Source organism: Quercus robur, chromosome 5 (genome assembly GCF_932294415.1).
Source record: "Quercus robur chromosome 5, dhQueRobu3.1, whole genome shotgun sequence".
In the NCBI taxonomy this organism is placed as follows: domain Eukaryota; kingdom Viridiplantae; phylum Streptophyta; class Magnoliopsida; order Fagales; family Fagaceae; genus Quercus; species Quercus robur.
In genome coordinates, this window is record NC_065538.1 from 21,467,459 (window position 1) to 21,485,790 (window position 18,332).

Here is an 18,332-nt window from a genome sequence, read left to right on the forward strand (position 1 = left end):
TTATGCTTCCTTTTAGTCATGTTTTGTTTCATTATAAAATTAGGTCAAACCTAAAAAAAAAATTCCGTTAACATTGTTTATAAAATGTATTACTTAAAAAAAAAAAAAATTGATATAACATTCTACGAAAACACACAATGACTTTCTTCCCCTATCTAGTGGCTAGGTTTACATTCTGATGTTGTAGACCAGTGGTCCAACAGCCAAGGGCTAAGTTTATATGTCACACCAAAGACCTAAAAATATTTTATTGTGAAAAAAATAGAGATAATATATGGATAAGTTTAATGGGTAAAATAAAAATTAAATTGAACAATTTTTTTCCCAATAATATATTTATAACTTCATTTTCATTTTATGAGAATTTTTGCTTTGTTGAAAGTTTCAACCTTTTGAATATTTAAGTTTAAGAGATTCTAAAAAAAAATAAAAAAATAAAAAGGAAGATGCTGGATCAAAGCACAAATTATATATTTGGAATTAATAGCTTCCTTTTTTAGATGAACAAATTAATAGCCTTTAGAGCATTGTACTAAAAAAATTAATCATAATTTTAATACCCAAAAAAATTATTTTATTTATTTTATCACATCACTTAATAATACAGTCTATAGTCAATATCAGTTTAATTTTGGCAAAACCCACCTAACCGCCTCTGCCACTAGAACGATAGCTTTTTCAGCAATATTTGCACTTAAATATGAACTGATCCTTTCTCTAACACAGCTTACCAAAAATTCAGATCTTGGTCTTTTTAGCCAAGAAATTATTCTCAAATCTCAGTGCTCCAATAGCCTGATTGGCTTCATCAAACTTTGTGGAGATTTCTTCCCGCTCAAGCTCCACATCACTGAGCTTCTTGGTGGCTAACCTATACAACTTCTCATGCTTTTCCAAGACCTTGTATAACTTTGCATAGGCTATGTGGATGTCATCTTGTTCATCCATCTTCTCAAATTTTGACTCCACCAAGTCCTCTTCTTCATCCATATCTTCAACAATTCCCTCAGTAGGATTTATAGTAGCAGTGAAGGCATTTAGGATTCCATCATCCTCATTGTCAGAATCATCTTCAGGCTCGGTGTCACTTAATGTAGCAGCAAGTGCCTTGCTCTTCCTAATGGTCTTGAGATATGTAGGGCACTCTTGTTTCATGTGTTCGAAGCCTTAACATCCAAAGCATTTTGGTCCTGAGGGAACAGTGTACTAACCGCCATCCCTAGCATCCTTCTTTCCTTTGTCTTAGTTCTTGAACTGAGACGAACTAGATTGCTTATGGTCTTTGTCAAATTCTTTAGCATTGGCATTCTTCATAAACTTTTTGAATTGCCGAGTGATATAGGATTTCATCTTAGAATCTTCATCGTCTAAAGACTCATAAGTGTCACTACTCTTGGCCTTCAATGCCATGCTCTTAGCCTTATTAGATTTCCCTATCCTTGTTGTAGAGAGGGAAAATTCCCGACCTATCACAAGCTAACACGTCACATTACCAAGTCCACAAAATACAGCCAATTACAAGCACCACATACTGCTGCTAGGTTTTGCTATCACTATTCAGAAGCCAACAGAAATTTGCCAAGTGTCATGCAAAAACCAATCACACATCAGCGCACGTGTAAGCGATGACACAAACAGCTTCGCACGTGTAAGCGATGACACAAACAGCTTCGTACGTGTAAGCAATGACACAAGCAACCTCGCACGTGTAAGCAATGACTTAAGCGGACCAATCAGGCTGTGACATGTGTCACCAATCAAGCTCCGCCACGTGTTGCTCACCCACCTCTAAACTCCTATAAATAGAAACCTTCCTAAGACATTTAGGAGGACCAAGACACCAGGAAGGGGACCAGGAAGATTCAGAAGGACCGGATTCAGAAGGGAAAAAGCTCTGCTGGAATCAAGCCCTGAAGCCTCCAAGAACTTCAAGAACTTCAACCCCAAAATCGAAGAACATTCGAAGCAGAATCATCCAGATCATCTACCTAGATCCTAAAGTTTGCGGGAATCAAGCTCAAAGGTTCGAAAACATCAACAAATCATAAATCAGTGAAGCTCTTCGGATTCAAGCCTCCAAAGCCCCGAAGAACTTCCACCACAAATCTTCAAATACAAAGAACATTCGAAGCAGAATCATCCAAACTATCTGCTTAGATCTCAAAGTTCACTGGAATCAAGCTCAAAAGCCTCCAGAAACCTCAAACAACCACAAATCAGCGAAGCTCCACGGATTCAAGCCTCTAAAGCACCGAAGAACTTCCACCACAAACCTTCGAAGACGAAGAACACACGAAGAACACAAAGAACACGAAGAACAAAAGATTTCTAACAAGCTCATAGCCAGAGATTCATTGTAATTCTGTTCCAAAGATCTTCAATCCATTCTTCAGCCAAATTGAAGTACATTGGGTGTTCGAATCAAAATCACATTACTACAAATCCAATCAACAAATCTTTTAAGGAGATCGAATCAGAGGATAACTCTTTTGTAATCACAGAGAATTGTACCACACAATCATCAATACAAATTTGCATTTGTGAAACTATTTCACTTGTTTGACTTATTTCGAACTGAGAAATTTAGTCGCTTACAAATTCTGGCACGCCCGGTGGGACATCTCTACCTCTCATCTCATTCTCCTTCAAAGAAAGAAATCAACATCACCATCTTGCTGCCTACTTCAATGGCTTCTAGCAAGAACATTCAAGCTTCAACAATAGCTGCTTCAACTAAACTTGGTACAACTACCACCAACCACTGCATTGGTGTAATCAATTGTAGCCAACCCAAAGCAAACAATCAACTTCAATCTCAATCAACCAAGGAAGCCAAGGTCCAGAAAATCATCTCCTTAGACCCTCTTATAAGAAACAAGGTCATCAACAAGGACATCTCCACCTTGGAACACCTCAAGTATGGGGGCAAATCCCCTTCTTCCTACACAAGAAGTTGGTCGCACGATTTCTCTCCCATCAAAGGGAACCCAAAAGATGAGATTCCACGTGCTCACATCAAATCACTTTCTTCTCCATCATCTTGGGAAGTTGTGTCAGTCATGATGACTAACACCTCTACCATGGAAGAAAAGATGGCCGAAATGGAACAAAGGGTTGTCCTTCTCACAAAAGCACTTGAAAATAAGGACCTCCAAATTGCAACTTTGATGAACAAACTCGAAGTACAAGATCTTGGTGAATCAAGCCATGGTCATAAATTCACATCTACGAAGGATGACGAAGGGAGAGAAATTGAAAACACTCCCCGACGAGAACAATCTACTTCGGTTGCTTCGTTGTCAGTCTAACAATTACAAGACATGATAACAAATACCATCCGAGCACAATATGGAGGTTCTTCTACAAGTTCTCTCACATATTCAAAACCCTACACAAAACGCATCGACAACATGAGAATGCCAAATGGGTATCAACCCCCTAAGTTCTTGCAGTTTGATGGCAAAGGAAATCCTAAGCAACACATTGCTCACTTTGTAGAAACTTGTGAGAACGTAGGGACTCAAGGAAGCCTCCTTGTAAAGCACTTTGTCCGTTCTCTCAAGGGAAATGTCTTTGATTGGTATACAGACTTAGAACCTGAGTCAATTGACAATTGGGAGCAACTCGAAAGAGAGTTTCTTGACCGATTCTATAGCACACGTCGCACAGTGAGCATGATGGAGCTTACTAATACCAAGCAATGGGAAAATGAGCCAGTGGTCGATTATATCAATCGGTGGCGTTCTTTGAGTCTAGATTGCAAGGATAGACTTTCTGAAATATCTGCTATAGAGATGTGCATCCAAGGCATGCATTGGGACTTCTTTACATCCTTCAAGGGATAAAGCCCCGAACATTTGAAGAGTTAGCAACTCGTGCCCATAACATGGAGTTGAGCATTGCTAGCCGCGGAAGTACAAACCCTCCCATACTTGAGAAAAGCATAAAGGAAGTAAGGAGGAATGACAGGAATGCAAAAGTCAGCCTCAAAGACCCAATGGTTGTTAACACTGTCGTAGTTAAGGTTCCAAGAAGAGGAGCAAAGGCAAATGAAGAACAGCTTGAAAGGTGGCAAAAGAATGAAGTGCGTCGCCTAACCTTTAAGGAACGTGAGCAAAAAGTATATCCGTTCCCCGATGAAGATGTGCCAAACATCTTAGAACAACTATTGCAATTGAAGCTAATTGAATTGCCAGAATGCAGGCGACCAGAAGACATGGGGAAAGTTGATGACCCTAACTACTGCAAATATCATCGCATCATTGGCCACCCAATACAAAAATGCTTCGTCTTCAAAGAACAAATCATGAAGCTTGCCAAAGAAAACAAGATTGATCTAAACTTCAATGAAGTTGTTGGGTCAAACCATGTGACCGTTGCTTGTGATGTACTTCCAACTCTCAGGCAGGGGGCAAACACCATTGGAGCTCACAAGTTGATCGACAATGATGATGGCATAAGGATCGGTCCCATCAATGGGAAGTTCCTTAAACACTTCTACACTTGAAAATCAAGAATTGCTCCTCGGTAAGAGCTTAAACTACCCGCTGTAGCGCTGCAAGAGTACATGATGTCTTCCCATTACCCTTCAAAGCGTACCAATAAGGAGAAATTAATCCCACTCCATGTCAACAATTGCGAGTGTGGCGTAGCGGTTGGACGCCCGTGTCTCCCTTGAGGCCAAGGTCTCGGGTTCGATTAGTGGTGATACCCACTATTACACACTGCGCTCCCCTTTTTGCAAAAAACAACAACAACAACAACAACAACAACAAAAATCATCAAAAAAAAATCTTTTGAACTACGTGATGACTTGATCCCTCTTAAAGGTACGTAGGCAACTTAGTATCTTTTACTAAGTTCAGTCACGCATTAAAAAAAAAATCATTAAAAAAAACATCAAAAAAAGAAGAAGAAGAAATTATCAAAAAAAAAAATCATAAAAAAAAAGAAGTCATAAAAAAAAAAAAAAATCTGTTGAACTACATGATGACTTGATCCCTCTCCGGGTTACCTAGGCAGCTTAGTACTTGTCACTAAGTTCAGTCACATGAAAAGAAGAAGGATGACCAGTCTAACTTGAGGAGTTTTCCAATAGTCATCAATGCGCTTTTAAGATCCCTTTGGTTGGCAAGACATTGCTTAAAGACAAACGACTGTTCAATAGGATGATCAAAGATCGTTGTAGTAGAAAATGAAGACTCTAAGGAGTTGACGTTGCTTAACTTTCTTTGAAATGATGATGAACATACATTGATGCTTGGTTGTAGAATAAAACAAAATCTCCAACTTCTTTTGCAAGAAATGAAGTCTTCATGGCATTGCCCATCTTCAATGGATATTCTCCCACATTTCTGAAATATGCTTTGCATCACTTATCTCCTGGGGGCATCTTCTTGTACCTTGCAAGTTTAAGCTACACCATTTCTCTTCTAGGTTGTGCCACTTCATAACTCTGAAATTAGAATCACATCATCTCCTTTCTGAGTGGTGTCGTTTCACATCATCTCCTTTCTGAGTGGTGTCGTTTCACATCATGTCTCTGAAATCTGGATGACGTCAACTTCCTCCAGAATGATGATAGATTATATATCTGGAGTCGGTGTGGCATTATCTCTCCTCTATGGGCATGTTCGTGCAATGTCAAAATTCTTGGTAGCATGTTTCAACATCTTCAAAGTCTTGGTAGCATGCTCTAGCGTCTTCAAATGTTATGCACCCTTGATGTTTGAGCTATGTTGCCTCTAAAAATTTGGTGCGACTTTAATGCGAGTGCAAGTGCTAATGTGGAGTGTTGTCGTGGCTTCATGGCAAAGACGAACGTTGGCATGGCTTCGGCACAAATGAAGTGTTGGCATAGTTTCATGATAAAGATGAGTGTTGACACGGCTTCGATGCGAATGAAGTGTTGACGTGGTTGCTTCGATGCAAATAAAGTGTTGACATTGCTCCACGGCTTCAATGTAAATGATGGTGCAACTTCAAGTGCTAATGTGGAGTGTTGTCGTGGCTTCATGGCAAAGACGAACGTTGGCATGGTTTCGGCACAAATGAAGTGTTAACATAGCTTCATGATAAAGATGAGTGTTGACACGGCTTCAATGTGAATGGAGTGTTGACGTGGCTTCATGGCTTTGACAAAAATGAAGTGTTGTCGTAGCTTCATGGCAAAAATGAACGTTGGCACGACTTTGGCGAAAATAAAGTGTTGACATAGCTTCATGACAAAAATGAAGTGTTGACATGGCTTCATGGCAAAGATAAACATTAGCATGGCTTCATGATAAAGATTCTTGATGTGGCTACGTTGCAAAGACTGTTGAGATGGCTCTGACGAAAAGACAAGTGTTGGTGCAGCTTCATTACAAAGGCAAATGATGGTGCAATTTTATAGTAGACACAAGTGCAAATATTGCTTCATGACAAAAATGAATGTTGGCATGGCTTTAATACAAGGATAAACGCTGGCACTGCTTCATGGTAAAGACTCTTGATGTGGCTACGTTGCAAAGACTGTTGAGATGGCTCCGACGAAAAGACAAATGTTGGTGCAGCTTAGTTGCCAAGAAAAGCATGCTGCATAACAAAAACAAGTAACAACAAAGAGTTTATCAGAAGAAAATCTCATGGCACGTCTAAAAAAAAAAAAAAAAAAAATCAAAGAGAGAGCTTCATTTCTAATATCTAGCCTGTGGTAAAAAAAAAAAAATCAGTACGAATAAAGGAGGTCATAAAGAAAAAAAAATGTAAATATATATTAAAAAAAAAAAGAAAAGAAAAAAGAAGGCATAATTTCTCTACACTTAGAGTATTATGTTACCCACCAGAGATGCTGCTTGTACAACTCAATGCATACCCCGGTGGCTTTATATAGAAAACTTCTGAGAGACAAGACAAAAAAGGAAAAAGAAAAGTAGGCAAGTCATTAAATGCTGCAACTGAACAATTGGAGCTCAAAGTCGGATTTTGCAAGCTCAAATGCACTCAAAGTACAGAAAATCTGCACCAAAATTTGAAAATAAAAGATGGCATTTAATGCAGAGAAACAAAAAAATGGAGGCTCATCACCTACCTTTTGACCCTCAAGTCTAAACGCAGTCACCCTCCTGACAGAGCAGCTAGCGTAGAGTGGACTAAAAAGTCTAAAATGACAACAAGTCCAACAATGCGGTTTCCCATTCCGGATTTCTACAATTTCTGACAAGATTTCACAAAAAATCAACCCACAGAAATCTTCCAAGGACTTTGATGAACAAAACCCAGAAGAATCTTCAGCGACGGAGCCACCATGCACCGCCACAAACTCCTAAACGTCCCACGGGTTTCTCATTCAAATCTGCACAAGTCTGAGAAAATTTTCATAAAACGGGTGCCACCACTAGATCTATCGGCCTACGATCTACAAAACCTTAAAATTTCAAGCCCAAAACCGGTTGCACGCGCCTCCACGCGCTGCCTCGGACTCGCGACGACCCACGGCCAAGTCTTTCAAATCTGTGCAAATCTGCCCATGATTTTAGAAAACTGACCATACCAAGGTCTTCTACGGCCTTAGATCAACAAAACCCAGAAATTTCAGGCCTGTGCCTCCACGCGCCGCCAAAGTATTCGGCGGTGCTGCCTTCAATTTCACGCGCTTACACGCGCCGATAAGCACAGCCAGCGCTCACACGTGCCACAGTGCCGCACGTGCCACGAGTGCCACACGCACCCTAGCACTGTGACGTCATGGATGACGTCATTCACTGCTGACCCGTTTGTCCAGATTTGACCCAGACTGACCCGGAAATCTGACCCGGTCCGAACTGCCTGAAAAAAAAAAAAAAAAAAAAAAAAAAAAAAAAAAAAAAAAAAAAAAAAAAAGAGAAAATGCTTTGACCAAGCGGACCTTTGACCATGACCAAAAAGTCAAAAATTTCAAAACGGACCTGTCCCACTCAATTTTTCGAGTACATTCCGATTTTGGGACTCATTTCTTCATTCGAGGCTCGAAAATTGTGCAAACGTCCAATTTCCAAAAAGTTGACTTTTGTGCAAATGTTGACCAAACGTCAAAATTTTTAAGATGGACCTATCTTGCTCAATTTTTCGTGTACATTCCGATTTTGGAGTCCGTTCCATCATTTGAGACTCGAAAATTGCATAAATGGCTCAAATTCCAAGATAGTTGACTTTTATGTTGAAATCAACCTAAAGTCAAAATTTTCAAGCAACACTTGCCTTGCTCAATTTTTCGTGTACATTCCAAATTTGGGGTCTATTTCTTCATTTGAGAATCCAAAATTTCTCAAATAGTGTGATTCTACAACTGCTAGCGTTAAAGTGAACTTTGATCAAGAATCAAGACGTTTGAGCAAAGCTTGTCCTATTCGGACTTTCACAAAAAATTCTGATTTTGAAATCCACTTATTTGTTTTGGACTTGGTGATCACCAATCAAACCCACATCTTTGAAGTACTGACGGTGTCCAAAACTTAAGCTCCTGAGATCAAAATTTGAGATTCATCCATTTAAATGGGATCTCCTCAGGGTAATTCTCCAGACTTCATCAAGACTTCTCTCTCAAAGTACAAATGAATTCTCACAAGTGTGTTGGAACTTGAAGTTACACTGGGTCATTAATTCAACCTACCATTCTTGTTCGGTGCCTACCAGTCTCCAACTTACCATTCCCGTTCGGTGCCTACCATTCCAACCTACCATTCCCACCTACCGTTCTTACCAAAAATTCTCAACTACCATTCTTAACTACCTACCTACCTACCATTCTTCATCTCTCTACTATAAATTGGAGGGCCGGGTTCACCAAAAACTCATCAAAAAAAAAAAAAAAAAAAACACTGAATCATGAAATGAAGATTTGCTTCTTTCAGATTTTCAAGTCCTCCTTTTCACAGCCATTTCTTACTATGGCCTCATCATTCTCAACACCTAGCAACCAATTTTGCTTCATAATCAGTTTGAGATCAACCTTCTCATGGTTCGGTTGAAACCCTATTTACAACATCGTTGCAGTTTTGAGATCCAAACAAATTTTGTTTCTCCCCTTAATGACCGCATTTGTCCATAAAATTACTCATAACAAGGCTTGTATCGACCTCCCATGCTTCCGTGGACTTGGTTGGCCAGGAAACCCAAGTCCAGCGGACACACCTGTTCCTAACCTCAGGGCTCCCGTAGTCTCTTTCCAATTGCTTGGTCTTCTAGCAGAAGCAGTGGTTCGGAACGAACAGCAACTTGGCTGGTTTCTAAGACCAGAATCACAAGTTGGCTCCATCTTTCATTTTTCTGTGCTTTTCCAACAAGTGGCAGTAGGTGAAGATGGTAAAAAGTGTTGGGGTATCCTACAAATTGTCTTCCATCCAACACTTAAAACAACCTCCATGGCACCAGCTCATCAAAATTCAGCCTTTGGTGCCTGTAAATGGTCATCAAAGCCTTATTCCATGTCCCCACTACTATGGGACCCAAAGGTCATCGTTGCTGGTACCTCAAAACTCATTTTCTGGAATTACTCCAACTTAAAATCAGCTTGAAGAATTTCAAAAGGTACTCTTCTGAAATTACTTCAACTTAACGTCTGTCGGCATGGTCCCATCAGACAGGCACATTCAATTACTTGCCGCCGGACCTCATTCAGCATGCAATCAGTCCCATATCCAAAGGTGTACTTCCCATAAACATCTACACTAGAAGTTCCCCAACATACAGGGCCAGCACCATGGTGGCATATGTTTTGCCCATTTGCTTTACTTCATCTCCATCTTCTTTATTGCCACCACCAGCATACCCAGAATCCATAAGCTTCTGAAATTACCTCAACTTAACTTGAGTGATACAATTACACACGCACATTAAACCACTTTCCCACATGCCCTCGCTGTAATCCAAAGCATGATCTTCTGAAATAACTTTACCAGAAGTTCTTAAGAACACGAGGCTAGCCTCATGACTCTGCATGCTGCATCCAGCCACCATTCTCTCATCTTCCCCATCTTCTACACCCTGTGATCGCCTTCAACGGTCCAAAATACTCTCTTGAAGTTACTTCAACTTAACCTCTGCTGAGAAGGCTCCATCACGCGAGTACATTCAAATACTCGCAGACCCATTTTCGGTCTCATCAAAGCCTTTCATATGGGTGGGTCTACTCTTCGGAAATTATTTCATCCTGCTAAAAGCTCCACCACCTTTAACTACTTCACTTAAAGAGTTAAGTACCAAAAATCCATTTTTCGAAACTCATTCCCACACCACACTCCGAGACTGTGTGCGTGAACGAGTCTCGAGGGGGCATTTGTAGAGAGGGAAAATTTCCGACCTATCACAAGCTGACACGTCACATTACCAAGTCCACAAAATACAGCCAATTACAAAGCACCACATACTGCTGCTAGGTTTTGCTATCACTATTCAGAAACCAACAGAAATTTGCCAAGTGTCATGCAAAAACCAATCACACATCAGCGCACGTGTAAGCGATGACACAAACAGCTTCGCACGTGTAAGCGATGACACAAACAGCTTCGTACGTGTAAGCAATGACACAAGCAACCTCGCACGTGTAAGCGATGACTTAAGCGGACCAATCAGGCTGTGATATGTGTCACCAATCAAGCTCCGCCATGTGTTGCTCACCCACCTCTAAACTCCTATAAATAGAAACCTTCCTAAGACATTTAGGAGGACCAAGACACCAGGAAGGGGACCGGGAAGATTCAAAAGGACCGGATTTAGAAGGGAAAAAGCTCTGCTGGAATCAAGCCCTGAAGCCTCCAGGAACTTCAAGAACTTCAACCCCAAAATCGAAGAACATTCGAAGCAGAATCATCCAGATCATCTGCCTAGATCCTAAAGTTTGCGGGAATCAAGCTCAAAGGTCCGAAAACATCAACAAATCATAAATCAGTGAAGCTCTTCGGATTCAAGCCTCCAAAGCCTCGAAGAACTTCCACTATAAATCTTCAAATACAAAGAACATTCGAAGCAGAATCATCCAAACTATCTGCCTAGATCTCAAAGTTCACTGGAATCAAGCTCAAAAGCCTCCAGAAACCTCAAACAACCACAAATCAGCGAAGCTCCACGGATTCAAGCCTCTAAAGCACCGAAGAACTTCCACCACAAACCTTCGAAGACGAAGAACACACGAAGAACACAAAGAACACGAAGAACAAAAGATTTCTAACAAGCAATAGCCAGAGATTCATTGTAATTCTGTTCCAAAGATCTTCAATCCATTCTTCAGCCAAATTGAAGTACATTGGGTGTTCGAATCAAAATCACATTACTACAAATCCAATCAACAAATCCAATCAACAAATCTTTTAAGGAGATCGAATCAGAGGATAGCTCTTTTGTAATCACAGAGAATTGTACCACACAATCATCAATACAAATTCGCATTTGTGAAACTATTTCACTTGTTTGACTTATTTCGAACTAAGAAATTTAGTCGCTTACACTTGTTAAACCCAACTCATAGGTTTGTAGATTGCCAACCAACTATGTTAAAGGAATTTTGTCAATATCCTTCGATTCCTTAATCGCGGTGATCTTCGCATGAAATCTCTCCGGTAGAGATCTAAGCACCTTTCTAACAATCTTGGGTTCGTGAATGATTTCCCCAAGATTAAAAGCTGAGTTCACTATGTCCTTGAGTTTGGAATAGAACTCATCAAATGACTCATCCTCCTCCATCTTAATCTTTTCAAAGCTCGTGGTAAGCCTCTGAAGTTTTGAATCCTTGACAGCCTTAGTTCCTTCATAGGTTGTCTGGAGAATAGTCCATACTTCCCTTGCTGTTTCAGTAGAGGATATCTACTTGAACTCCTTATTCGTGACCGCAATGAATAAAGCATTCAATGCTCTGCTATTGAAGTTAGCTGCCTTGATCTTAGCATCACCACAATCGGCCGGCACTTCCATAGGCTTGGTCCAGCCTATCTCCACAACTTGCCACACTTTTTCATCTAATGACTGCAAGAAAACTCTCATGTGTACTTTCCATTATGCATAGTTAGTGTTATCAAATAAAGGAGGTATAATTAGAGACTGTCCTCTATCCATGACAAACAGGGGTCAATGGATCTCACAGCAAAGATTAAACCCTAATCAGAGTGTGCATGCTTTGATACCACTTGATAGGCCAAGAATGTATTGACCCCTTGTAATGAATTAACAAATTAATTAGCCAAGTTATTTAATTAATTCAATTAGCATGCAATACGCATGGTAGCACAAACAAATCACCAAATAACTAAATGCAATAGAAATTAAATTGACATGGTGATTTGTTTACGAATGGAGAAAACCAATACGGCAAAAACCCCATCGGGTGATTTTAAGGTCCCCACTCCCAAGAATCCAATATTATCAAAACAAGCGATTACAAGTAAAGGAATCCCAATACCTTATACTAATCTGTAGTTGAACCGTTACCCCAATACCCAATTGGACTTGTTTTGTAGTGACAATCTCTCCTTTTAATGCACGACTTCTAGCATGTGACTAACCAATTCAATACGCGGATCCCAGTACGCGGCTTACTCATCAACTTGAGAAAGATGTTGATTACAAAATTCTTCAGTTCATCACACAATGAAGATCACGAAACTCCTTGGTTACAAAACCCTACGGTTTACAAACACAGCAGCTTCTTGAATAGGAAGATGAACTAGGGCATATGTCTCCGATTCACAATATGCTTGTGAAAAACTTTTGCAATGAGTTGCATCAGCTGCGACGGCCCTTAAAACAATCTTTATATATGTTTAGGGTTGTGAGAAAAGAAAGCCCAATCATGTATTCACGGATTGGATGAAAATCAGAACTGAAAATCTGTTTTTCATAAATCTCAACAGATAGCCTATCTATCGAGCAGCTGTAGTGCATTGGGCTGAAACAACTTTTTAAATCTCGATAGATACTAGCTGTCGAGTTTTACAATCTAGCATTTCTTCACTTGATTCTTCGACAGACTTGCATGGTTTTAACACTTGAACTTGAAACCTTGTTCCTTGAAGTATTAAACACATCCTAGATCTACCAAATTACAAGTAAAGTGTATTTTGTCAAAGGATTAGCTAATTCTAAATGACATATGTTCCTAACATAATTCACATATGTCCTAACAATTACTACTTCTCACGCGAATCAATAATTCTTCTCGTTGCTTATAGCAAGAAGAAAGATAAAACTAATTAGGTTTAGGCACATGCCCCTTATTAAAATTCCTAATAAACCATTAAACACACATCTACATGCATGTATAGTTACAACAAGGTATAGCCTTATCAAACAGGCATGTATATTTTATATTACATTCACAAAACTAGTGTGTTTTAGTATTTATCTGGCTTCCATATCTGAAATTGTGACATTATTTATGGAACAGATTTCTAGCTTAATTTCAGAATCTTCTGACGATTCTTCTTGAACAGAGTTGATAAAAAATGCTGGTTGTTTTGGAGGACAAAGTTGAAGAGCTTCATTTGAAAGCATAGAAACAACTTCTAGCATGGAAGGTCTATCTTTTGCTTGGTCTTGTACACATAAAAGACCAATATGAATGCATCTCAATACTTCAGTTGGAGGGCGTGACTCGTCTAGAATTATTGGGTCTATTAGTTCTAAACCCTTACCTTCATTCCATAACTGCCATGCCTGATACAAGTCCAGTTGTACACAAAATGTTAACTGTCAAGTTAAAAATACCATCTACAAATAAATAACAATTAAAGAGATAAACTTACATATCCTATAAGGTTTAGTGAATGATCAAAGTGATACCGACTATTATTTTTCTTGCCGCTCATTATTTCTAATAGTAGGATTCCATAGCTGAATACGTCAGTTTTTACTGAAACAACTCCATTCATGGCATACTCCGGAGACATATAACCACTGAAAAAAATAATTGACCAATAAGTTTTAGCATATGAACAAGCACATATACTTACACTCACATATAGAATAAAATTAAATTATGTTGACTTGAAATGCAATGGATACTTACTATGTTCCAACAATTCTATTTGTATTTTCTTCTAATCCTTTCAACCCAAATATTCTAGCCATGCCAAAGTCAGAAATTTTTGGATTCATCTCCTGATCAAGCAAAATGTTGCTTGCTTTTAAGTCTCGATGAATTACTCTTAGTCTTGAATATTTGTGAAGATAAAGTAGTCCTTGAGCAATGCCTTCTATGATGTTGAAGCGCTTTTCCCAATTTAATAGAGACTTTTTACTAGAATCTAATTCATAGGGAATAATTGCAAGCAAATGGTAAGTATTGATTGACTTTATAGAAAAGAAAAAAAAGAATATCACCACATAAGAAATTTTCTTAGTAATGAAGATATGTCCCTACCAAAGAGGAAGAAGTCTAAGCTTTTGTTGGGCATGTACTCATAGATTAGTATTTTTTCTTCTTGTTGAATGCAAAACCCTAAAAGTCTGACAAGATTAGTATGTTGGAGTTTAGCAATAAGAATAGCTTCATTCTTGAACTCTACCAATCCTTGTCCAGAACTTCTCGAGAGTCTCTTTATTGCTATTTCTTGCCCATCAAATAATTTGCCCTGAAATTATATTAAACTAGTCAAATTTTACTCACATCATCTTAAATTGGTCTCCACATTCATTATTTAATTTTCTGTGAAGATTACCTTCGGCTGAGCTCAAGTGCTAATTTATTGAGTTGATAAATTGGCTTAGCCTAGCAAGCTAGGTTTGGTTTAAATTTTGTACCAGAAACTAAATAGATGAAGAGAGAGCATTGGTTAAGGTGGTAGATTTGATTAGAATAATAGTCAAATGTTAAATTCACCATTTCTGAATAAGATTTCCACTATCGACCATAAATATTTAACTTTTATTTCAACTTATTCAATTTAGATATGAGAGAGAGAGAGACACCTTATAAACCGGTCCAAAACCACCCTGTCCTAGTTTATTTTCAGCTGAAAAATTACTTGTAGCAGCGGAAACGCTTTCGAAGCTGAAGATTTGCAAATCATGACTACCTTGCCTATCATTATTTAGTTTCTTCACTTTGTCATGTACAGTTGAATGTATTGCATTAGCTCCAAGTTCTAGGAGGAGCATCTTTTGTGCCTTCCTTATTCGCTCCTCTAATTAACATATACGCAAATTAATTATAACTTAGAAAATTTGATGGTACTTTTATCATCAATAGTATACCCAAAAATATTTATAGTAGGAGCATGAATTAGAATTACCTTTCTTCATCAATCTTTCATTAAAGAATAAACAGCAAGACGAGGTGATAATAATTCCCACTATTGCCACGATGAGCCATATCCACCACCTATTTGCCCATGTCCTAGTCCGCATGACTTGGTTGTCACTCCCGTCAGAAGTAAGTCGTCGTCGGCCGTCTATTCCATCATGCGATGTTACAAAATATAGTCTCATTAATATGATATCCATGCAACATACGGCCTAATAAAAAATCATATATGAACTAAAGATAATATGGAAATCATTTTAACTCATTTATAATGAGTTACATAGAGAAATTTGTTAAATAATTTGTAATACTTATTTTGAGCCATATAGTGTAAGCATGAGTACGAGTCAAGGAGTCAATCTCGTACTAGAGGTTGTACTAATTTGACTAGTGGAACGATATAATTCGGTACCGATCAATACTGGTATATCGTTTTGGATTTACAACTATTTTTTTATATATATATTTATAAATATGTGTGTGTATTAGAATAAAAATAAAAGGTTACTATAAAACATTAACTCAATTCAAAAAAAAATCATGGCTTTAGACTTTAAACTTTAGCATACTAAAAAAAAAAATAATACTAATAAGTTAATGCAAATAAGTTACCATTCTATTCTTACAAAAATTCAAAAATTACAAAACTTAAAAAAAAATAAATAAATAAAATAAAAAGAAGCTTATTTCTGTATCCGCTGGTACGCCCGGTATTTAAACCGGTACGAAACGATGACGTTTTAGTTCCGATGCACATACCGGTACAGGACATACCGATGGTACCAGCCGGTACGGTACAGTATCGACCATATTGGTATGAGTACGACTCAAATTTTAATATTAAAACAAACAACTACAGTAGATTATTAAAATAAAAATAAAAATAATGAAACATCTTTTAAATGATTTAAACCACTGGTAGTAAAATTTTAATTGAACTTGTGTTTTTTAAAAATAACAATTTCTCACTTAGGATTTGTTATAAAACTATTGTAAATATGTTGTGAATCTAGCATTACTCATTATATTTAAGTACAAAATAAAAAAGAATAGTTACTGTTGATGAGTATGATAATTACAAAAGGAAAGGTAAGTCTTAATAAAATTATAATTCTTAGAGACTCATATAATCAAAATTATCAAATTTTAAAATAGTTATTGCATCTTCCAATTCAAGGAAAATTAAATGAATCATTTCTTATTCACAAGAAGTCAAAAATAAATAAATAAATAAAAAGAAATCATTAATAATAAAAATAATAATAATAATAATATATAATGTCATTTTTAGTAATTTACACCTCTAAGTCTAACTACAATTTTCACAACGGTTGGTCAAACAAAGATCTATTTTTTCAAAAAGCATTTTTTTTTTTTTTTTTTTAAGCTCTGCTTTTTCTTAAAAAAAATTTAATTAATTTCGTACCACACTTCACTTTTTCAAAAGGTAAAATATCAAAGAGCTAAACCAAAACTCACCCTTAGACTTTAACATATACATCTAGCAATCAGTAAATCAATCCTAACACATCAAATTCATGCATTTCGTAAGTTCATACTTTATATATGTACATGTAATACACCAATTATATGCATAAATTTGATAAATCGAGCATGAATTAATTCGTCTTACCTTGGACTTCGAGTAAGTGGATTACTTTGTACATGTCCTCGCCCTTGGAATAATTCGTTGCAGTACTTGGCCGTGTGCTCCAAATCTGACAGCCAGTTTGGAAATCCAGATTTGTAGATGCATAGGCAACACAAGAACAGTTGTCGAAGCACTTGGCCTCACAATCCATAATGGTCAGGTTCTCACCTTCATTGAACTTGAATCCATCCTTCGTAAGGGTCGGGTCGAAATAATATTGACGGAAATATTCCGATGGAAATGTAGAATTCCTGCACTCAGGAATCTCTTGCGCCACACATGGCTTTTCTGGATTAGACTTACAATCATCTGCAAGGACGTAACCTTCAGTCGTAAGTTCTCCCTGCGAACCCATCCTTATCTGCACTAATGTCTCTAGCAGGGAAGAAGATGGCCCCACGAAGAATAGCAAACATAACAAACAGAGGATAACATTGCTCACTTTGCTGGCCATAACAGAGTTTTTTTTTTTTTGTTAAGAGAGGCGGAAGGAAGAGAATATGCGAGACCAAAATCCACCAACTGTTGGTCAAAATGGAAGGAAAAGAAATAGACGTTGAGATGAGAAAGTCTGAACATCGGTCCACCCCTACATATGGAGAAATTATAAGGTTCACAATTTGTGACTGGCTGGTGCTCTGTTCTATAAAGCCGGCGCATAAGTGGATTGGGTTTCTAATTTATTTTTATTTTTATTTTTTTCCATGGACCATAGATTTTAGATCTTACATTTTGGAATTATAATCAATTTGGTCTTAATATTTCAATAGTCAATTTGAGGTTTTTTATTTTTTATTTTTTACAATTTACAGTCAATTTACATCGGTCCACCCCTTGTCATGAAGTCCACAATATTTTTGCTCAAAAATATAAAAAATCAATCAACAATTTGTGAGTGGTTTGTGGTCTGTTCTATAAAGCCGGCATATAAGTGGATCATTTTTTTTTTTTTTTAAATCCATGAAACATGGATTGAGAAATCTCTGACCCAAGCCAAGCCATGGATACATTAAAAAATAGGCAAAAATATTATCTTGGTTTTTACATTTGAGGATTATTATCAATTTCGTCCCCATATTTTTGCAATCAATTTGGGCTTTGTTATACTTATATCTTAGTTTTGAATTTTGTTAGCAAAAGTAAAGAAAATTTATGTAATATAAACTATAGTTTCAAGCTTTAATTACTCATTTATTTTATTTGTTTTAATTTTATATGAAATTTTATTTAGTCATATATATTATATAAAAATGACTAAAAAAATCTCGTGTGAATCCACTATATATAGAAAATTAATATATGACAATTTGTTTAAAAAATTGTAGTTGCACGATTTTCCTGGCCCAAACCCTATTGATCAGGCCTTGGCCCAAGGCGCAACACACAATAAATACTTGTAGAGGATGGGTCAAAGAACTTAGCCTCAGT

At 37.6% G+C, this 18,332-nt stretch overlaps 1 protein-coding gene across 2 annotated transcripts in view; it reads right to left on the bottom strand.

The window, feature by feature from the left end:
- Positions 1–13,155: 13,155 nt before the first annotated feature.
- Positions 13,156–18,332, bottom strand: part of LOC126725493 (G-type lectin S-receptor-like serine/threonine-protein kinase CES101) — a 45,775-nt gene continuing 40,598 nt past the window's right edge. The window contains exons 1-7 of one of the 2 annotated variants that reach the window (XM_050430256.1): positions 16,887–17,508; positions 15,243–15,401; positions 14,920–15,134; positions 14,372–14,582; positions 14,018–14,255; positions 13,755–13,905; positions 13,156–13,665 (exon numbers count right to left, since the gene is read on the bottom strand). In XM_050430256.1, the coding sequence (XP_050286213.1) occupies positions 13,351–13,665; positions 13,755–13,905; positions 14,018–14,255; positions 14,372–14,582; positions 14,920–15,134; positions 15,243–15,401; positions 16,887–17,358 (1,761 nt within the window). In that variant the 5' untranslated portion in view covers positions 17,359–17,508 and the 3' untranslated portion in view covers positions 13,156–13,350. Of the gene's footprint in view, positions 13,666–13,754; positions 13,906–14,017; positions 14,256–14,371; positions 14,583–14,919; positions 15,135–15,242; positions 15,402–16,886; positions 17,509–18,332 lie in introns of those variants that run through there. The other variant, XM_050430255.1, reaches the window with a different exon arrangement.